The 23,267-nt window shown below is 42.5% G+C and overlaps 1 protein-coding gene and 1 long non-coding RNA gene across 2 annotated transcripts; both read left to right on the top strand.

The window, feature by feature from the left end:
- Nucleotides 1-14,232: 14,232 nt before the first annotated feature.
- LOC139614237 (uncharacterized) lies at nt 14,233-15,577 on the top strand. Its single transcript, XR_011686939.1, has 3 exons — nt 14,233-14,475; nt 15,336-15,375; nt 15,491-15,577. It is a non-coding gene; the product is annotated as an uncharacterized lncRNA (long non-coding RNA).
- A 4,094-nt stretch (nt 15,578-19,671) lies between these two features.
- On the top strand, nt 19,672-21,054 carry olig4 (oligodendrocyte transcription factor 4). The gene has a single exon (XM_071471335.1). The coding sequence runs from the start codon at nt 19,971-19,973 to the stop codon at nt 20,760-20,762; it is 792 nt and encodes a 263-aa protein (XP_071327436.1). The 5' UTR covers nt 19,672-19,970; the 3' UTR covers nt 20,763-21,054.
- Nucleotides 21,055-23,267: the final 2,213 nt, after the last annotated feature.

Below are 23,267 nucleotides of genomic sequence, written 5' to 3' on the forward strand. Positions count from 1 at the left end.
TGTGATTTTCGAGTGGAAATGCCAAACACCTTATTGTTCCACCTTTTCGAATGTGAGGATTTGCTAGTCTTACATCATGCTATTGTAAATTGAATATATTTGGCTTCTGGACTGTGGGTTAAACAAAAAAGCTATTTGAAGACATCACCGAGGATACTGGAAAGTAATTGTGGTCATTTCCACTATTTTCTGATGTTTTAGAGCAAACATAATTGAAAAAATAAAGCAGGTTTGTTGTTTTTGTTTTATTTTCATACTTAATCAGTTATTTCATTTTCATTTTATATGATTTTCTGCACAGTTTATCAGTTACTATACTGCACTTTAATTCATGTATTTTACTCTTTTTTTATATTAATATGTGTATTTTATTTTAGTATTTACCATATATATGGCATGCTTGATGTTTGTGTATAACTCTGTCTTAACATAGGAAAAACATTTTTTTCAACTGGTGACCAAAGTGCCCATACTGTAATATTTACCTCTTTGAAAAAAGACCCAATTAAAATCATAAAAACATTCACACGGTATCCTCATTTTTGAGCTTCAGCTCCCTGGGGGTATCACTGTGATATATGCAAAATGTGTGTGTTTGATTTTGTCTCCATCTCTGTGCATCAAGACATGTGTTTTATATGCACTCTGATACAATTATCCATATACAGTAGCTCACAGCTATCTGACACCAACATGTTTAGATTATACATTACAATACACCGGGGGCCTTATGCTGTGGCTTTGATGTCAGCAGTAGCAGCTGAAATGTATTCAAAGCCTGGGGTTCATTCAATGGTATCTGATCTGATCACACGCTTATTTTACATGTACACATTGATCCGAAAAATGTTCTTATGTCTATGTACTATCAGACATACTGTATGATAGTTTATTCTACCCTTTAACTGTTGAAATGTCTATGATTTACAGTTAAAGGTCTCTACAGCCACATATGGAGCGTGGCAGAAAATTACTAAGCAGAACAGAGTGTTTCTTTTTCTGCCTGGCTGGCGTGAAGCCACTGAAAGCTGCACATGACCACCCTAACTCAAGCTGACACCCAACATTACGGCTGTTCCAGCTCCAGTCCTTCCTCTGGTGAATCTACAAATCCTCTCTTGATTTCCTCAGCTCCTCCCCAGCTACTTTCACCCTGAAATTATCAATATTTCTGTAAAATTGTGACTCAATTTCCCTCCCAAATGTGCTCTCTGGTGTCTTTCAGTGATTGTGTAGGGCTGGCACACTGGAGCAGTAAAAGCCTTCTGCTTAACAGGCTCATAAAAATAGAGGCTACAGCGAACTGGGCTTGTTACGGTGGAGTGAGCGTGAGGGGGATTTTTATGAGAGATGTGTGGCATAGTGTAAAGCTAGGAGATGTACGTGACAATGCCAAGAGCCCAGAGGCACCACGGGCACAGAGAGTACCCCACACCAGGGGAGGCGAATCCCTTTTTCATCTTTAAAGACATTCTGTGTAGGAATTCAGGCCCATAGGAACAACAGGAAGCCAATAGTTTAACTTAGCCTTTACTAAAAGCTAAGCGGGCTGAAAATCCTCTGTCTAAAACGAATGCAGTCTAATACAACAAGTCTGCAATAGATTCTATTTTCATGGATGTTATTACGTTGAGTTTTTGCTGAAACAGTTTTAGAAAGGTGTTGACTCAACATGAGGCAAGTTCAACATTTTGGGAAATAAGCTTTTTTAATTTCTAGCCAGGAGTTTTTCTGCTAAATATGACGCTACCATCGGCAATAGTAAGTTTAGCTTAGCATTAGGACTTTATACAGGGGGAAAGAGCTTTGTAAGTTTTACTATTGCTACGTAGCCAATGTTAAACGTTGTGAGTTCAGCATCAAACTTCATTTCTTTATTCCCCAAGAGCTGTCTCCAGCGGTGGAAAGCAACACCAGTGGTTACTCTTGCTTTTATCACTTCCTTTTTTCTACTGAGGTTAGCATGCTAACCAGCTAGCCCTGGCTGGTAGCAGCCCGTCTTGTCACCTTTTGATAACGACTTATTAGCCTCCAATCTTCATCTGAAGACCTACATTGCACTGCACAAAGGGTGTAAGACACCATGTTTGGTGGCAGAGAAAACAAATAGTCCCTTTAATAGTTATTTTGGAGGCTGTAGTTTTGGTTAGTCTGTTATGCTATGCCACATATTGTTTTTAATGTGTAATTTACTTTTGGAATATTTGTTTTCACTGCTCTTTCTGGATGTGAAATGAAAAAAATCTGTACTCTTAGTCTTAACAGGAGGCAATTTGCCTAGCTTAGCATAAAGACCGGAAACATCTGGCATGGCTTTCCCCATAGTTCCAAAATATGTTTACCTGCCTCTAAAGTTGAAAAATTAAAATTAATTATTTTGAACACAGTCAGTATTATTATTATTATTTTTTTTTTAAAGAACAATGTCTGGTCTTGTAGGAAGAGTCATACATGCTGTAACTATTCCTTGGCAAACAACAGCTGGGCGCAATGACTTCTTGGAGCTTTGTCGTCACATTGAGGTGTGGTGCCATTGCGCCTTTTACTTATAGGCTCCTAAAACCTCTCTGGATGGCCACAATATTTATTTTATGCTTCATATTTTGACCTGTCACAGTAGGAAAAGCACAGGTGTAAATCATAAATTTTACAATGACTGAATAGCATGTAGCTGCCTGAATGGAACAGAACTTTTGATACTATGATGGGTCTAAATGTCTGCTGTTAAAAGACATATAGTCTACATATACATAACAAACTCATTTTTCTATTTTTCTATTGTATGGATCAAACAACGGATACAACGTGTTAATTAGTTTTGGAGGTGCAATTAGGGATATTTTGAACTTTGGACATTGGCAGGCTAGCTGTTTCCCACTGTTTTCCACTCAGTCTTTATGCTAAGCTAGTCTAATTGCCTACTGACTCTCCAGCTTGGTACTTAACACACAGACACTGGGATGAAAGCAAATGCACATATTTCTCAAAACATTAAAATGCTTCTTTGAAATTAAGCAAGATCTATTTGTGACGCATCATTGTTAGTTGCATATGTGAAGGACCAGATCAGCCTGTGTCAACCCTTTATTTCCTTCCCTGTTTTATTTGAAGGTGTTATTGGAAATAAAATAAGAGGGTGTTATTCAATTCAATTCAATTCAATTTTATTTGTATAGCGCCAAATCATAATATACATTATTTCAGGGCACTTTACAGGGTAAAGACCTTACTTTGTTAAAGAGAAAAACCCAACAGTTTCCACAAAGAGCAAGCGCTTGGCGACAGGGGGGAGGAAAAACTCCCTTTTAACAGGAAGAAACCTCCAACAGAACTGGGCTCAGGGTGGGCGGCCGTCTGCCTCGACCGGTTGGGTTTAGGAGAAGATAAAAAGAGGGGGTGGGGGGAGGAGAGAGGAGAGAAGAGAGAGAGAGAGGGAGACCAGGAACAGCTGTGTAGGTAATGGTGTTATTTGACTTAAAGGTGTAAAAATATATTGATTCACAAGAGGTGCCCATGATGACATTAGTATAATTTTCTATAGCATTTGTGGTTTCTAAAAACATTTTCCTATTTATTCTTAGGTCTGATATTTGCCTATAACTGGTTTCCACATACTGTGGCATGTCTCTGGCAATTATGGGTGTACGGACTGACCCTATCTCCCCTCTCCCTCTGTTACACACTCTGAAGGGAAAACATCCTCTAGGGACAGCCTGTGGCTTTCCTGCACCACTGGGTGTTTTAGGAGATTTAAAACCCCCCACAGAGAGATACTTGATATCAACATAATACCTCTCTCTCTCTCTCTTTCTCTCTGTGTATACCAATTAACACAATGAGCAACTACATCTATGTAAGCTACAATAAAACCGTGTGACTGCTGAGGATGTTTGCATGTACCAAAACGCGTTTACAGTACACTGCAAAGGATGTCAACACAGCATGTAGCATGGTGATGCAAGATGTTAATGTGTGATTTTGTATGTGAGAACATGTCAGGTCTGTTTACTGTACATTCTGCTATTCACATGGTAAAGTCAGGCTTGAGAGGAGATCCACAGCTCCCCCTGTCAGTAACTGGGGACAGTACAAGATAGATACGTCAAAGTGTCTTGCAGGCTGTCATGTGTGTTTTGTTAAACTCCAGTAACCTTGAACAACTCTGTATGTATAACTAGGCATGCACACAGGCAAAAGGCAAAGGCAGAAGTAAAAAAGAGGGAAAAAGATTAAATTACTCTTGTGAAGTCCAATAATCTTTCTCAAGTGCTACATCTCACCTCCCTCCTCCCACCTCTCAGCCTATCTCTCTCCAGCTCTCTCAGTCTCCTCCGAGGTCACTGAAACGGCACGTAATGTTTGTTCGCCCGTAAACGCACCATAAAATAGATGGTCCTGAAGTGGGGAAAGGTTCTGCAAAGTCACAGTGACATTGCTGAGCCAGGGCGAGAGTGCTGATGGAGGCACGAGATTGTACACGGATGAATATTCCACTGCTGAGAAAGATCATTAATCAGGAACTTACCTTTTCTGTCAGGTCATGGTTAGGCCGCCCCAGACGGACGCTGGTTAAGGTCAGGGTGTGATGACTGATACTAAATGTGAAAAAGTCTCTGTTTAACTTCTTTATCCTTGTCTAAACTTTTTCTTCTTTTTAATTTTGTGTCATATAAAGGTGTCACTGGAAAACCCAGAGTTGTATCTGCATGTCTGTGAACAGGTATGAGTCACATTTAGATAATGTGCTTTTCCCATGAGCTAAAAAAGATACATGAGATTTGTATTTTGCACAACACCCATAGCTGTAATTATCTTTGTTAGCTCCAAGCTTTTGTCATTTAGCATAAAAGGTGGTAAAAAAGGAAGGACAAAGTTAAAACAACCGTGAGCCCCTAAAGCTCTTCCTCTCCTCCTCTTCATCTCTTTTATTCACTGGATAAACTGGCAGCAGAATTAAATTACCTTTCTGAGAGAGAGAAATGAGGAGGAGAAGAAGAGGAGAGAAAGAGGCTTCCTCTGCCCCAGGATATCACCAGTGTCTCCGTGCCCCAAAGTAGAGGAGCTTTAGATTTAGAGAGAAATGGGAGGCGATAATATGACAATTCATCTGCCAAATATGAGAAGAATTCTGTAATCCTCTTCTGCTCTCACCTGGAAGAATGAGATGATTTTTGTGCTCTTGGTACTGGTCATATTAAGGCTTCGGGAGTTTTTTCTTGATCGTTTTTGTCAAATAATATTTGAATGGGAGTGAAATTACAGGTGGGGGTATTAGCTGAAGTTGAGCGAATGACCTTCGTGCCCTTTTTGAAGGTCTTTCTGAAATCTTGTTTGCTGTTTCCACATCTCTCCTGTCTCCTGTATGAATAAAAATGACTAAAAGTTTGCAATTACATAACATTCACTGCATTCACTGCATGGAGGGACAAACAACCCCGAGGGAAGTCAGGTTGTTTACTGGCAGTGTTCTTTAATCAGAAATGCAAGAGATTAGTGCCTGGGAAGCCTGCTGCGGGCCCGTTAGTGCACAAACAGGAGAGTCAGTCTTTCACGGTTTATCAGCACTTCTGTAACATATGCATAAAGAAAGCAGTGTGGCAGGTTTTATGCCAGTGAAGTCCTCAGCTCTTCCCTGCTGGCAGCGTGGTTTATAGTGCAGCTGATTTGTAATTTCCTTGTGCCCGCAGGTCTCCCAGGGGAGCAGGTTGTTGCTGCTTGCCCTCGCTCTCTGCATTAACTCTCATAAATGATTGAGGAGGCACGTGTCAGCCTCGGTCTGGGCCTATTCTTAAAACACGCTGATGCTATTAAATATAAAAAAGGCACATATCTACTGCATAGATATGAGAGGAAGTTTGTAACATATGAAGGTGATGCAGAGAAAGAGCCAGTATCTTCACAGTGTCCACTTTAATCATCTTATAAATAACCATTATAAGTAACAAGGAGGCAGTCAGACCACCACCCAGGATATGGCGAAATGTAGACCTCTTTTTTAATAATACTAAACCTTCTGGGATAGTTTAGCCACACGTTGAATCCCAGCGGGAGGTGAAGGTGCTGGGGGTTCTTCCTTCAAAGGCAGGCTTGTCGGAAATCCTCAGCCACAGCCCTCTTATGTAACTGTACGCCTGCTTCTCAACTTGACAAGCAAATGTGCCTCATCAGCTGTCTTCACTGCATTATTCATGGGAAGAGTGGAAATGACTGACTCGAATACACTCCATCTATCTTAAATGAATGTCTTAGCCTTTGGCAGAGTGCAGACAGAGATCTGAGCTGGGAGCTTGTGAGTGTGTGTGTGTGTGTGTGTGTGTGTGTGTGTGTGTGTGCGTGTGTGTGTGTGTGAGGTCAAGGCAGGAAATTGAAAAATGCACACAATTGACTGCAGAAGATAAAGAATCATGGAAGTTAAAATTATTGTGCATTATGGTGCATTACAAAATATGTACACCAGGAATGCATGACTTCTTTTGAATGATAGTATAATATTGAGAATATGATCCAGTGAGTCAAATAAATGTCAGATAAATCATATTTTCAGCTTCGCTTTCTCCTCACTCTGAAACTGAATTCAGTTTCCCAGCCACTAGGTAACAGTTATGTTACAGTTACGTTACCTAGTGGCTGGAGCGTGTTTCACTGAGGCAAATATGGTGACTTGTTTGAGTTCAACCACTAGACGGCGCTTTAATTCCTAAAAAAATCCTCTTGCAGTTAATGATCAACAGTCTCTCTGAAATCCATGGCCCAGACAGGTGCAAAAACATGCAATACAATGAAAACTTTAATCTGATAAAAATGTTTTTGGTCACGAATTCAAAGATATAGGCAACACTTAAAACAACACAGATGCACACACAGTTCAACAGCACAATGTGATGCTCAAGAAGCTAATCTTATATGTAGCTACACCAAATGTGATGATAATGAGAAAGTCAGGCAGACAGGATGGTACAAAGCAAAGTGCAGATGTACAGGAGGTTCAGTAGGTTCTGTTTTTCTGTTTTTAAATCATCATTTACTCTCGGATTAAAGGATCTTTGTGAATGACAGGCTGTAGCTTTTTAACTTGAGTCCTCTCTTGATGTTTCTCCCAATGTCCTGGAAGCTTTGATTAAAATCAGCAACTTTCTGCCAACTTTTTTCCTTCCTTTATAAATAAAAACTATGTGTGGTATTAACTTTAACTTCAATTTTTATACTGTCCCAAAGGAAATGCGGTTTGCAGGCAGGGACACAGGCCACAGAAACAAACTGATGCCATTTAGCTGCAGCAAACAGCAAAAACACAGAGGCAAACAGTCAAGTGAAAAGTGAAGTTCTAGTTTAATGTAGTGCAGGAGAGCAGTTTTTGGTCTTATACCTGCAGTGTCTTCTTTTCACAGAGAGACTTCACTGCTGTGATGCTGTGTGTAATAGAGTACCCACCTCCACACAGCTGCCAGTATTGATCTGAGGGGTTTGATCCATTCTGAGTCTTGAGGGATGGGGGAGATTTACTAACTGTAAGCACTGTTTCTCCAAAGCAAGTGGGCATCCACGCTGTGTGCCGCTACATTAAAGACAACTATAGCTGTGTTTCCATTAACCTATTTAATGTGCAATTTAAAACTGTGATCTTAAAATTAAGAGATGGAAACATGATGTTTGAAAAAAAATTCTATTTAATTCTATTTAAATAGAATTATCATGCTCCAGGGAGGCAGACCGCTGGAGAAACACAGACCATTCCCAGTTGTGTTTTATCAACTTTTCTAAAAAGAAATCGCTTCTTTTGTCTATGACATAATTTCACCATTTTCTTTTATAATCTGTGAACTTTGTGAAATGACAGTGGTGCCAAAAATAATCTTGGGTTGCGTCATATTGTGCGCGATATTATATGATAATGTTCATGCGTCATGTAACCGGTCTCTGAGAAAGTGATCTGTTTGTTTTGATCTCACCCCTCTCTCCCCATGCTCCCTGTATGTGACCTTTCCCCCAGCCCCACCCAAAGCCACGTACATTTTCTTTGGGGACAAAAGCATGGGCCCAAATCCCGCTGACTCTGTGGCAGTGGTCCGGTCCCAGGGCCGCGCCACACTGAGCCCCCCCCTTGGGGGCCCATGTCCTGAAGGCTACAGCATCAAAGAGCTCCTGGGTCAGGGGGCTGAGTAGAACCTGATTTAACCCTCCCGTGCCCTTTGCATCACAATGTCTGGGTACGTTCCCACTCTTTAACCCTCACTTTCCCCGTGATATGCGTATATCAATGACCCCCCCCCACCCCACCCCAACAGCCTCATGTGCCCTCCCCACTGCCGCCTGACACACAGATCACATTCTAGTTCATTTTGGCTGGAAACTGTTGATTTTACTCTAATTAATGAAATCCAGGACACGAATTACAACAACACTTTGGTTTTGGAGCTAACATTGAATCTGAATTTGCTATTAATACTGTCTTTAGGATATCAAAGCAGTTTGATCTCAGGAATCACAAGACACTTTGCTGTGAGCGAGCGCACGGCAAAATAATCCATCCTAATCTTCCTGCAGCTAATTTGAACGTCATCTTTTATCATTATTCAGAAAACTAGACATTGCAGATAAACAGCATTTTTAAGTAGGCTAATCCTTCAATAAAAACGTACTAACTGCTGATCAGTGTACATAAATCTACCTCTTAAGACCCACTTTGTTTCCATATTAAACAAAACGTAGAATACAGATACAGTCCAGTAAAATGAGACGAAAAGATTATGACATATAATGAACTTAATCTGTCAAGCATCACTCACTCTGAATGACATTTTAGATCGTCTGAGGTGCACGGCCTGAACTTTTCCTGGGAGCTCATGGTCCCACCAACCATATTACTCCATCCATAAAGATGTCAAAGCATCACAAATCCCTTTATCTCACCGCCATTTCCACTGAGATGGCGATTATCCATGCCGTGCGAGACACATTATGCAACAGAGTAATAGACTTGCCATTCAAAGTTAATGGGATTATATTTCAGTCTGTGCCGCTCTGACATGTCCATAAACAGGGTTTTGCTGAGGGAAAAACTTTTGCAGTCTAGATTTCATGAACAATGGCTCTACATTCAGGAAGTGTGGTTTAATCTATTTAAATGCATTTTCAATTGCTCACTCTGTCCCCCATGGTTATTCAAATAGTTCTGCTGGAGTTTGGTTTAGGGGAAGACAAAAAGGCATGTGGACCACACCATAAATAAATGGAAGCACAATAGTTTTCACAAAAACTGTTGCACAAACTCAAAGCCAGCAAGTGAAATGACACTGGAGGCATCCCCTCTGGCCAGTTTAACATAACAAAATTCATTGTATTATCATGAGTTTACTTTTGAGTGGCTGAGCAGAAGGCAGTTGTTTCAAAGGGACTTGGTAAAGTCGAATGAGAGGAGGAGAAGTGGAGGGCAAAGGGCACAATCTTACATGAGTTTCCTCTTTCTCTGATACCCAATAAAATTGTGAAAGGACTGAAAGTGAATGGCAGGGATGGGGTCACTGAGAGACACAATAGTATCTGAGGAGAGAGGAAATCTAATCAGCTTGGAGATGCTAATTTTATGGAGCACCAATTAAGGAGAGTTTTTTATGACACTTTTTTGAGAAAACAAAACAGCAGAGCTGTCCCTTCTCGGCTGGGGGCCCCTTGCTCGAGTGGCCCCTCTGCACCAGTAAAATGCCCCCCTTCTCTTTGCCTCAGCCTCAGCAGCATTGAGCCCAGGCTCTAATGGGATGGCACCTCCTTTATGCCTGCCCTCGCCCACATTGGGGAAATGAGGCAGTGTCTGTTTGTTGTTCTGGAAGGTTGTGTGTCCCGTTTATCACTGTCACATCGCAGAGTCGCACAAAAAGAGAAGGACGGGGAGGGGGGGGGCTCTGCTGCCCAATCTGTCCTGCTTTGGGCTTTACGACAACGGGCCCCACGTGGCGAGTACCCCACCCTGGACCCATACATCTCCATCTCTGCCTTTCGGGCACCGACAGCCTTTGTATCGGCTCACTCCGGCTGCCAAGATATGTGTCTGTGCTGCTAACGGGGGCCCGGGTAGAGCTCCTAACTAGACAATGACAGGAGATCCAAGACGGCCAATGTTTAACCAGCAAGCGGCCCACTCACGTCCTGGCCTGGCCCCCTGGCCCCCTGTGCCTTTGTGGGCTCAGGGTTAATCTTTTAAAGGCCGGAGCGGAGGCTCACCCCCTCCTGCCCACTGTCCCCCAAATATACTGCCACACAGTCACTAGAGCTGTACTTTTATGGGACCTTTTGTTTAAGTGCGTACTCTGCCTTTAAGTCTACGGTGCTTCATTACTCTGTAATCTTTAATCTTTTTAGGAATTAACCCATCGTGAATAATAGATTACCTGGAAAATGAAGCGGAGTGAAAACTTAAAAGGATGCCTTGCATGCTTCACTGCCTCTGGTTGGTAAACTTAAGTTAATGGTTGCTGGAAATTAAAGATGTTCTGCATGATGGATTATGAAGTTTAAGGTTGGTAAAAAAGACCCACCACAGCTGCCACAGGTGGACAGTTATGTGACACCCTGCAGGGCTCTTTTTATATTCCTTTACATTTACGTCTCTTTTCCATTTCGTCTCCTCTCCTCCCCTGCCCCACTTTCCATCTTCATGCACATGGGAGAAATGCAGTGCTTGGTTCTCTCTTTGAGTGCTTCTCCTCTGTATCGAGTATTTACAGGCCCTCGTAAACATGTATTGATATTTAATGCTGCACTCAGCAGGGCAGGGTCTTCTGGGCCCAGACTTAGAGGCCTGTGCTTCTGTGAGACAGGAAAAGTGAGACAAAGAATGATGTTAATAACAAAGGTTGCTATAAACCTACACTCAGCCCTCATGCCACTGAGAGGCCACACAGCCGTATGACAGCAGCCTGGTGTGGCAGCTGAGAAACGGGCTTCTTGTTCTTATGTGAGGCAGAAATCTCAGAGTGGACTTTCCCATTCATAACAAATGTGGGGTCATGAAGTGGCCTGCATACCTCTTTTAAGGAAGAAATGGTAGCATCTGTGTGTATCATAATGTGCTGATGTGACTTTTTCTTTTCAGTTTATTAGTATAGAGGAAGTCATGAGGGCTGAACACTGACTCATTCAGATGTTGTGATGTACTGCACTATAACTGTGTTTCTCATCTATTATTATATTTGTTTGTTTGAACTTTATTTACTTTTCTCAGGTGAAATAGAATCTCATTTTATTCCATTTTATTTTTATTGTTTTTTAAAATGTGTTTCTTCACTTTTTTTAATTACCTGTTACCTGTATAATAATTTATACAAGTGTACTTGTATAAATTATTATTCAAGTACACTTTGCTTGCATTAAGTTCCAATCCTTAGTCTTGATTGGCTGAGCCCTCTATAACAGTGATTCTCAATTTTTTCACATCATGGACCCCTAAACTAACACAAACTAGACCACAGACCCCATCTGAATCTGATCTTTTATTTCATAAAATATTTGAAACCCAAAAAATCCAAATGACCAAATTAGTCAAACATTCTGTCACTGCGTTTCTTATGGATGGAATTATAGTGAAATAAATTATTGCCCTTTTTGCTGGGGACCCCTAGGAACCCCATAAAGGACCCACTTTGAGAACCACTGCTCTCTAACACTGATGTAGAATACTAGCCATACTATTATACTACAGCATTTCATATTGATGTGCAGCCTACAAATAACCACAGGTTGCTTGGCAACCACATAAAAATGAAATTGAGCACAAGAGTAATTATGGTAATTATATTATTATTATATTATATCTGTGAAACTCTACAGTTCTGAAATGAGACACAAACAAATAACCCACAAAAATAACAACATCCAATCATCCAACCAACGATGCAATTAAAATGTGTGCACTTACAATTGAAAAGTTAATACAACAAGCAGCACTAATGGTACAAACCCCATGGTGATAAAAGATATTAAATGGAATTAGAATAAATAATAAAGCAAAATGTTTATTCAGAAGTGGTTTTAAAATGAATTTAATGTAGAGTCTGATTTGTATTAAAGAATAGGTTCACAATTTATCAAAGCTGTTTAAAAGATAATACCCACATGTTCATATATACATTGATACAAAGTTCCTCCTGCCCAGCCAGTCAGTAAATTAGCAAGGATTATGATGATGTAGTGAACAGAATATTAATTTTGCATAAATACATATTTTTTTATGAAACTAATTTCAGTAGCACAATGCATTGCAGTGGCATCACTGTGCTCTGAATCCAATGGCTTTCCAACAGAATTCAAAGTTCAAAGTTTAGCTTAGTTGAACTTTGACTGCTGTGCACTGTGACAAACACCGGCACAGCCAATAGAAACGAGGCGTCCAGCCAGGCATGGCAAGCAAACCAAAAGTAGACCTGAAACTGGTTGCTGTAGAAACGGAGCTCTTACACAAGCTTAAATTCCCCAAGCTGCTCCCTGTACCTGAGGGCAAACAAAGCCTCTTCCTTGCTGCTCCTGTTCTTCTTCCTATTAGCAGGGCTGGCGCTAATGCTAGTTTCTTAGCAGTTTGTTGCTGGCAGCTATAGACTCTAAACACAGCAGGAGCTTCATGCTTTGTAGTGTAGTGTCCTGCTAGAAGTTTGGAAAACTCTGCCAGTGTTTGGTCTGTTTACTGCGACTCCCCTGAAGACTGTCCTGACCCGAGTGTCGAAACCCCCTTGAGGCAATAAAATTCTAAAGTCAAAGATTTTGTTCCTGTGAAGAAAGGCAGTCTATCTGAGTCTCCATACAACAGGTCTGGGCCAAACATGAATTTCTTTTGTATCATGGAGAAAATTCAATTTTGAATTTATTTGAATATGAATAAATTGCTGAGTGCCACAAATTCTCTGAAATCGCTCATACGCACTTCTCAAGAGCACATCTCATTTGATTGGTTCTTGCATGAGGCCCATTGTCATCTTTTTTCCTTATCAGAAAGTGGTGCATACATTACCCACAATGCAACTCAACTGCCAACAGCTCAATCAGAAATTTTGGTGTGTTGTGCCGAGCCACTAGACTCAAGCAGCGATGAGGAGCGGGCTACAGACAGCAGGTGTCTCAGGTCTTAAACAGATGCTAAAATGTTGAGACTGGCTGCACAGTCACATGACATGATGATGGCTGAAGCAGGATATGAAAATGTTTTGATCCACTGACAGCAATATGACACAGCTCTCCTGTGATAGAGACAGGTCAAGAGCGCCATCGCCCTTCACCCGTCCTCTAGTTAAACAACAGGAGGCCTGTAAACCACAGGGTCATGGCCTGGTGTTTGTCAGCAAAGCAGAGAAGAACAACACAACCACTCTGACTTTGTCCTTCGTATCATGTCTCTGAGAGTCACTAACTGTGTTTTTCCTTCACTCTTATTGGACACAGTTACAGATCTGCTGGAGGACCTGTCCATGTTTCAGCCGAGTTGGACACTGGATGATAATGTGGCACAGGAGCAGATCCTCTCATCAGTATTCAGATCCAGCCATATGTGAATTAAGGTTTAATGTGGGTCCGTAATCGCCCACCTGAGCCCCTTGGGTGACGTGCGGAGTGAATGTGTGTGTGTGGGTGCATTAAAAAAGAAGAAGAATAAAAGCAGGGGATAAAGATGAAGATGAAGATGAAAATGACAGACTGAGGGAATATGACAGAATTTGAAATATTGTCTAAGAATATTATAGCAGTACAGTTTCATATAGCAAACTTTCATAGTTTTTTAAATGCCCAGACAAGGCGTGTGCCCATTGAGCTAAATTGCAGTTCTCCATTTCACTACATTAAGCTAAAAGCCAAAGAAGTCAATTGTGTGTCACTAACTAGTCTGATGCCTTCAAAAGACCAATACCTACAAAGCAGACACGCTTGATTCAATGGCTCTGCAGAGGCTGTATAGAACCCAAACACATGTGGGTGCACACACACACACACACACCATTGATCAGCTCGTCAATCACTGGCCAATGAGGATAGCCAGTGGCCACCAACACTCAGGTTATTGTATGTGTTGACCCTGGGGTCAGCAGTAAGTAGACTGAGGACTGAGCCCCACACAAAAGGACAGCATCATGTACTTTCCACATACAGTGGTGTTGCCGCCGGCACCCTTATGAATAGACACATGGCAGGCCTATCCACAGATGGGACAGGGACAAGGGAGGGGGGGCTGTGTGCGTGTGTGTGTGTGCGTGTGTGTCAGCAGTGCATGTGTTGCCGTGGTGAAGGAGCACCAGTGGAGGTAACAGACTGAAACAATGGTGCTGATGAAAGGCAGGAGTCGTGCCTGGGCTTCAGGGACGGAAATTATTGGGCGAGCAGGTCCCCTGGTTTATCAGACTGGATAACGCGGAGACGAGGGGGATGGAGGAGACAGAAGGGGGGCACAGTGCGGCAGAAGTCTGCAGACCGCCGACACAAAGCCACCCCCATGCACCAGTGAGTGGCCAACTGTTCAAAAGTGTGACCAACACAATGCCGAACAGATACACTTTGTGTGTGTGTTGTGTGTCTGTCTCTATAGGCTTGTGGGCATGTGTGTATAGTTTTCTGATTGATTAGGATTTACCAACTGTTTTAATCCTAATCTACAGCATCTGTATCTCCCTTATGCTCATACATCGTTAAATATATCTGCATTTTATTGTAGTTTACTGAAGCCAAATCAATATACTGTTGGTTTGTTACATTGACATTGTACCAGTGATTCTGTCCTCATCCTAAAGTGATGGAGAGAGATGGTATTTTATTTATAATGCTCCAAGAGTTAAAAACTTAAAGTCAAATAGGTTGCACATATTTTTCTGGAAATTTTCTAGATAATTCAAAAATGTATCTTAACTCTGATGAGACTCCTTCTGAAAACTAGTGACAGTGTGCTCCGTGGATTATCAAGCGTAACAGGGATAGTTTCCGTCTGTTGAATTATTTACGTGTCATTTTTTCAGTGCTGTGTGCACTACAAATGAAAGTCCATTTATCTCCACTGTATTGGTGTGGAGACAAATAAAACCAAATGAAACTGTGTAATACTGGTTTGGTTTTGCTGTGTTGGGGTGAACAGACTCTTTGAAGCTTCAGGCTCTTGAATACTGATTGTTGACTCAGTCGCACCACTTGCAAATTGATTTAGAAATGTTTTGTATTATGAATCAAACTACAGGTGCATGTGCCTACACTTTCCATCTTGAACCTTTGATTACTTCAGAGATTGCATTTAAAAGTGACCCTATGTAACTTCTGATAAACACAAGTAATGATTTTGGGATAACGTGAAGCAGGCAAATGTAACGTTACAGTGGGAGCAGACCAGAAGAGAAGAGTCCTCAATCTGACTCGGTAAGGTCCATTTTACAGTGATATCTACCTAATGTTTGCACTGACTAAGAGGAAGAATATGTTATTTCTTTAGTATCGCTTTGAGAAGTGAATCTTTCTCATGTGGTTGTGACAGTTTTCAGGAGGCTGCCATCATTTGGGTCCTGGCAACCTGAAGGCCAACATCTGGACCTGGTCCCCACACCTCCTGATGCCAGTCTGCTCGGCAACCGCTTCTGCTCTTTCCCCTTTCACTCTCTCCCCCTCTGGCCTGTCTTTCCTCCCTTGGTGTCCCCCCAGGGTAATTGTGGGGTAATTTATGAAGTTCTAGCAGCATGGAGTAGGTCAGTGTATGGGACAGCCTGCTGACCGAGCCCCATTCAGCTCCAGAGGAGAGGGCCTGGACTCCTTTTATCCTCCCCATAATCAGCATCTCTCCCCGGGCCTGGATCCCCCTCCTGACTCCCCTCGCCCCGCAGCCCTCCTCAGCATGCAATCCTCCGTGGCCGCTTAAAGATGAAGGGGAAAGTTATTGGACTCCTTAGTGACTCATAAACATCCTGGGGGATTTTCATAGTGCCTTTGTGTCTTTTTGTTGTGGCTGGGATAATGCAATTGTTTCAGGCAGTGTAAATGAATAAATCACCGAGCAGTTTGTCCCAGCGGTGAGAGATAACAAAGGGCAGCACTCCCTGTTCTCAGAAACACTTGTCGGCCCGTTTAGACACTTTGTGGAACAATTTTATATCTCTCTCCCCAGATACTGGAAATATTTAGATCCATAGATGAAGGAAACCGAACCAATCCCACATATCTGCTCCTGCTGATCACTTCTGCTATGGTCTTGATCTCAGAGCCTTGATATCCAAGCAACATGGAGAAAAATGGTAGTAAACAAAAGCTGCTGCATGTCCTCTCTGCTCTCCACCACATGCCCAGATTAAAGCTCAGTGTGTGTGTGTGTGTGTGTGTGTGTGTGTGTGTGTGTGTGTGTGTGTGTGTGTGTACAGAAGATCAAGCCACTGATCCTGTTAAACAATGACCAGCAGAGAGTGAAGGAGGCCTTACGGTACACAGCACAGGTTTGCTCTTCAGCTTAGTGCTTTATTGAGCCATGATAGGCCCTAATCTAGCCTGATCCTCTGTCACTACAAGCATATGCCTGTGATAATGCCCTCATTTTCTGGTCACCTGAGCACTTTCATTGGAGTGCACCCTGTGAGGCAGCAGAAAGGGGGTCTCTAAAGCCTGAAGTAAGTCTGTCACAGAGCCCTTGAATTGGATGAAGGGTCCTGAAAGGTGGCATCCAGAGAAGAAAGTCAAACACCCTGATGCGGGGTTAAAAATTGAAGGATTATGTGGAAACATGGAGGGTGGCTACGCTTTCATTTGTAAAATGCAAAGCTCAGAGATCCTTGTGTCTCTCTGTGTGGCCCGTTGCCTCTGTAAACACATGAATAAGAATAAGAATGAGCAGGAGAATGGGATTTATCTGGTTCATGCATATAATAATGGAGTAAGAGAAGGTCTGATTACACTCCTTTTATTCAGCTAGAGCCCCTAACAATCATCCCTATATGTGTGTTTACTAGTACACAGCTTCTCTTAGCTGTTTCTTCTCATTGATTTTCTGTACCTCTGTTCATTTTATGAGTGACAATCTCACTAATCTAACTTTATGTGCAGTTAATGAGTAGCCTTGGCACATTTCTTCTCAATTTATAGATTATTTATTAAGAGCATTAAAGCAACATTATTGGTCGTTCTCTTCTCTTTGGACTATGTAAAACACAGTGAAAGGTGTGGCACTGAACCAGCCATTAAAAGGTCTGAAAGACTGGAAAAAGGATGAAATCCCGACCATTGTGTCCAACATAGTTAATTAGGACCTGACCCAATTAACAGAGAAGAGTCCAGCAGCCATGTTGGCTCCGAGCCTAACGATGGGAAAATCCATATGCTCCAAATAAATGGCCCATGTTGGCTCTCAAGGTTTCCCAATTATAATATCACTGAGTGCTGGCTGAGCCAAAGCACCCTGCGGGGCCCCCTGATGGCACTGTGGAGGGGGGTCCTGAGGGCCCTCTTGATTCCCACTCCTCTAACTTTTTGTGGGTCCATGTGTTTCGGTTCTGACTTTCAGAATACACACACTGAGGGGCAGACCATAGTGAGCTTCAATGGAAGTCAAGCTAAATTAAAACACAACATTTGGAATTGTAAATTATAAATGTGGGGCACGTGGACAATGTTAAAACTCAAATAAACAAACTTGGTTCAATCATACACACACAAGTAAAAACATAGAATTCAGCAGAATGACTACATGCAACACAAGAGGAGTTATTGATTTGTCCATGTGGAAAATGATAAGTAGAAAAAGAGAAAACAAACAAATAAAAACACAACATAAAAGTACTGTCAAATGAAAGAGATTGATCCAGTTGCAGCACATTTGAAAATGAACGATAAAGTCTCTTCCCTTAAATATATGAGAACTGAGAGTGTTAATCAAAGAGAGGGAGAAATTGCCAATTTGAAGATTTATTTACCCCTTAAGAAGGAGGCGCTCAGGACACATTCAGTCTGAGAAGGTTAAATGAGGAATACGACTTGAAGCCATTGTTGTAGAGTCTGCTGGATTGTACTTATTTTCAAGTAAGAGAAGTTATTGCAATGTCGTTGGATCATGGATGAACATGTTGGGATCAAAAAAACAGATGGACTTTGAAATAAATCAGAATTAATAAATGAAGTTGAAAGAATACAGCAGGAATATTCAACCTTTTTTTTTTTTGCAATATCTGTTTCAACTGAGAGTAATGATAAATATTTCAGAGGGATGTTGATAATGTTGTAAGGATTGAACAAACAGCCTCAGACACCACCCTGATTTAGGCAAGGCCACCAAAAATGTTTGATGAATAAAGCATGGTGTAGTGGAGAAGAGCTGTGTTAATATATGGAACTAGCAATATACAAAAATACGAATTTCAGGTCAGAGGTCACTCCAAATTTACTTAACTACTGACAGCAACAATCCCGAAGCTGCACAAAGACGCCCACGGCTCAAGGAGAGTGTCTTCCAGTGTTGGGTAAATATAAACCAGGGCATCCTACTGTGCACCGAGATGAAGGAGAGCTGACAGATGATGAAACACAACACATTCAGCCATGACGCCTCTAAAATGCTTCCTCCACTTCAACTGAATAAGACCTTGTGCGTGCAACTATTGTGCTCCAGGCAGCAATCAATGCTGCATCCAGGAATCACACAACCAATGTTTTTGCAAATCTCTTTTGCAGCCCAGGATGGTGTAACACATGAGCAGAGCATTATCATGTTTTCAAACTGCTGGCCCTCGAGCACCGCCTCGCTGGAGGCTTTGCTTGGCAGAGACGAGGCAGGAAATTCCAGAGCGGAGCAGAGAAATCCAGCCTCTGAAGACCAGAGAGAGAGAGAGAGAGAGCGATGTTTGATCCTGCCACAGAATCAGCTCAGCAGATACACGTTTCACATCAAGTCTAAGAGGAATCCATATGTCACTCTAAGTATACAGTTCATTTTAAGTTTATCCAATGTTCGTGATGGCCCTGTTTCATATCAACAGAAAGAATATGTGGAGAAAAAAAAAAAAACCTGAGAAAGTGCTAGCAGCTTTACGGTTGAATTAGTGGAAGACAATGCCGTGCCTACTCTTTAGTATCTTTTTAACTACCTCCTCCCCAAGTGAAGGACCCCCTTCCAGTGATAGTGATGTGATTTCACAGACTGTTTAGGGAGCCGAGTCAAATTTATCTGACCCCTTTTGTCTTGAGCTCCTGGTTGAATTGTACCTAGTCTGCCATTAACGCTGCTCTTTACATGTTTAAGAACCTCATATGGTGCTTCGTACCTTCCTCCAAAGTGTCTCATGGATACCATATGTAAATAAGGCCTTGAAGGCATCATATATCTGACATTATGGAGCAGGGCAGTAAAAATGGTCTGTTTCGCTCCTTAGCAGACCTCAGGTCCTCACTTTCACTGCATTTTGAATATCGTATTTACTAAACTGAACATTTTTCTTTTTATTCATCATCACATATACTTCCTTTAAAGACTCTTGTGCATGTTACAATCACACATGTGCTGTCTTGAAAGAAAGTTCTGTTTAACTTGTGGGTGTACAGCTTAACACAACATGTGAACATCCCCCTGTTTTGGTTCATGTGTAGGGGGTTCATCAGGGTTGGGGGGAATTAAATGTGGATGTGAGAAGGTGAAGTGGGGGCTGCAGGAAGGAGGTGTAAGAGGGGTGGGGGGTGAAAGTGTGTCCCTTCTGCAATTGGCTGTGGCTCTAAGTGTCTCATTATGCAGCTTATTGTTCCTTTGTTGCGCCGGCGGTATAAATACACCCCAGCGGGCCCACAGGGTGACAGTTTAGACAGACGCACTCCTGTGGACAGACTACTCATCACAGTGAACAGACAGTAGTGACACTACAGGGAACTGAGGAAGCTTAAAAACTGAGAACTAGGAGCATCTGTAGAATTTAAGTCCTCAGCCGAAGCTCTCTGTGTTTAGAGTTGTATTTTTGGACCTTTTTTTTTTCATTTCTCTTGCTGCAACCAAGATGGATTCTGACGCTGGCTCCACCTGCAGCCGCTCTTCATCCCCAGACCTGGTGGTGGATGACTCAGCTGGGAGCTTCTTCTCCAACAAGATGTTCCAGACTTACTGCCAAGAGAACGGAGCAGACAGCGAGGCCGTCCAGGGAAGGATGGAGCACTGCAGTGGGGGCGGCAAGACCAAGACCAGGTCTGAACTCAGCAAGGATGAGATGCAGGACCTGAGGCTGAAAGTCAACAGTCGGGAGAGGAAAAGGATGCATGATCTGAACCAAGCGATGGACGGCCTGAGAGAGGTCATGCCCTACGCTCACGGCCCCTCGGTCCGCAAGCTGTCAAAAATCTCCACCCTGCTGTTGGCCCGCAACTACATCCTCATGCTGTCCAGCTCTCTGGAGGAGATGAAGAAGCTGGTGGGCGATGTTTATGGAGGCAGCGCTGCCCTCCAGAGCCGCACCGCTGCCCACGCTGCTATCACCCCTACAGCCCCTACAGCCCACCTCCCTCTGCACCCTCTGGCCCAGTCCCTGCACTCTCTGGTGGGCAGCACGCCTTCCACTCTCCAGCATCACTCATCCTCTCCTTCTTCAGCCCCGGCCCCGCACTCCCCTCCATCCGCCAGCTTCCTGGGTTTTCATGCTCCAGTCCAGGGCCTTCTGAAGGATCCCCTCCACCTGACCGGCTCCTACAGGCACTTCCCCGGCATGCCCTGCCCCTGCTCGCTCTGCCAGCCTTTGCCCACCACTACCTCCACATTACACAGCCTGTCCATGAACAAGCGAGCGGGGCTCTCTTAGAACTGACCTCTGCTGTTTGGACCAAACAACTCAGAGAATATTGTCAAATAAACTGCTAAAAAATAATGGCTGGTGCCACAGTTTGTACATATTGTATATATCCTCTGCCATGCAAACTGCTGCTATTTTTTTAACATTTGTCTCTTGTTGATACAGAAATATTGTAAATGCACAAGGGATTTTATCAGAGGAGCAAAGACTGTAATTTATCTGATATTTGTGATGATGAAAACTGTGAGAAAATGAAACTGGTGTGTCCTATTGTGCAGGATTTCTATTTTCTTAAATTAAATTTTCCTTTTTATAATAAAAACTCTTCTTTGCCATCTTCTTTTCATGAATGTGATCCTGAAATATTTCTATGCTTGGTGGTAGTTCAGTCTGAACAACAAGTCATATATTAGGTATCATTTCTTTTTACAAGGCAGCTTTTTGGAAGAGTTTTACACGTGTACTCACAAATACACATCAGCTGTGTGAGAACAATATAGCAACATCTTCTTAACTAAACAGAAAGGGTTTTATTGGCGCTGGGCAGGACAAGAGGGCAGTGCAAGAATGGGTGATTAAGAAAGGGTGTCATTGGTTGCTAACCAGCTTTGGACAGAGCAACCTCTAAAGAGCAAAGAAGGGACAGAAGGGTGAGACAATGCGCCAGCACAGAGGTTGAATGTGGTGCTCTTGAGCCAGGGGACCATCCATCTTCACCTCAACAGGGTGTAGGAGATGAAAGGGCAACACAGGCGCCAGGAAGGCCCGTCACTTTTGTCTGACACAGACATAGCCATGTCCTTAGCTCCACGCCAACGATCTGTCACTGTCTCATAAGAACATGGACAAAGGGCAAATTTAAAGCAGAGGACATAATGTGGTGAGTCAAGCACAAGTTCCTATAAAACCAGACTAGATTCCATTTCAATGTTCATGAATATTTCTATATATTAGCAACAGAAAACGTGCCATCGAATTTTATTTCATTAGTGTTAAAAAGCAACTTCTAGCTGACTGATAACAATGATTTCTCAACTAAAGCACAAACACAACTATTGTACGCAGTGATTGCCATGAACATGATTTAGTCAAACAACCCAACAATGGCTGGCCTTCACTTAGCAACAAATCAGGCGTGTAAAATACATGCTTATCCTCCCACGGCTGACAGATGAGTTGGAGATCAGGGGAGAAATGAAGAGATGTAACACTCATTCTCACCCACCTCCCTCCTTCCCCTCCTCCTCCTCCTCCTGAGAGCTCTGAATAGGTCTGAACAATAGCCATGCGTGGGACACAAAGGCTGGGGGAGTCCAAGCTCTCGTGCCTGGGACACAGACCCCCTCCATTCAATCTACATTTCATCATGGTAACAAGCGCTGTCGGGCCAAAAGGCCTGACACCCTCGCTCGCCACAAAGGCGGTTAGCTCTAATATATGAGGCTATTGACACTGTAAAGAGCCCCTGTCAGTACTGGGGGATTGTCAGCTGTGGGATGTCTCAGTGGGGGGAGGCAGCTGCCAGCCAAACCAAGCAGTGGAGCTTCTGTCGTGGGGACTGGCGTCACCTGGTCCCTGGTCCCTTGACGCATAGACCCCGGGTCCTCCCACAAGGCCCCCCCCGTTTATTTGGGCACAGGTGGGAATGGGAAGCAGAACACATTGTGGAGATTAGTGGGGATCGGCCTCCCTTTGGTCTAGGTAGATAATTAGAGACACTGACTTGTGCAAAGCTGGTGTTTCCTGATCGACACCAGATGGTGTTAACCCACGGTATGGCATCAGCAGTCTGGGGTGTGTATGTGTGTGTGTGTGGGTGTGTGGGTGTGATGAGTGTGGTGTGTAATGGATATGCTTCTTAAATCATACAATATGGGCAGGTCCTCTGTGTGCCATTATGGTCAGCCACTGCTGTCATCATGATGCTCTTTAGCATAGGCTAACCAGCAGTGGCAGCGCTGGTTTTAGTCACTATGTTGTGCACAATTAACTCTGAAGATTAAACACAATGATACAGAAAAGGGTCATTTCAGCAGGGGCGGGGGAAATATTCAGATACTAACTCAAAGTAGCAACATGGTGTTAAAATGCTCAAGTAAAAGTCCTGCATTCAAAATCTTGTCAGTTCTTCCAGCAAAATGTACTTTTAAGTATCAAAAAGCACCTGTTTTGCCACTTTCCCAGTTGCAGAGTTTCATATATTTATCACAGGATTATTAGAATGAATGTGTAACTAGCAATGTGTTAACTGATGTAGGTTTTAACTACTTTATTAAGTGTTGGGCAGTTTAATATACAAAACCTCAACGTTATAAAGACATTTCTGTTGATAATTGAATCCCTAAAACCTTATTTTGCTGTGCATTAAAATGTTTCGACCTGTTTTTAATTTAAATCAACTAACAAAAAAACTACAAATGAGTATAACACATTTGACCACTACACAACTGAATTTCTTCAAACAAGAAAGAATATGGCACTAAAATTACGAAAAAGCTGATTGTCAAAAATGAA

Source organism: Trachinotus anak, unplaced genomic scaffold (genome assembly GCF_046630095.1).
Source record: "Trachinotus anak isolate AG129_WGS33_773 ecotype Australia unplaced genomic scaffold, CSIRO_AGI_Tana_v1 ptg000033l, whole genome shotgun sequence".
Taxonomy (NCBI): domain Eukaryota; kingdom Metazoa; phylum Chordata; class Actinopteri; order Carangiformes; family Carangidae; genus Trachinotus; species Trachinotus anak.

Bases quoted from the DNA above. Each gene is read 5' to 3' on its own strand.
- olig4 (XM_071471335.1), top strand. From the start codon at position 19,971: ATGGATTCTGACGCTGGCTCCACCTGCAGCCGCTCTTCATCCCCAGAC.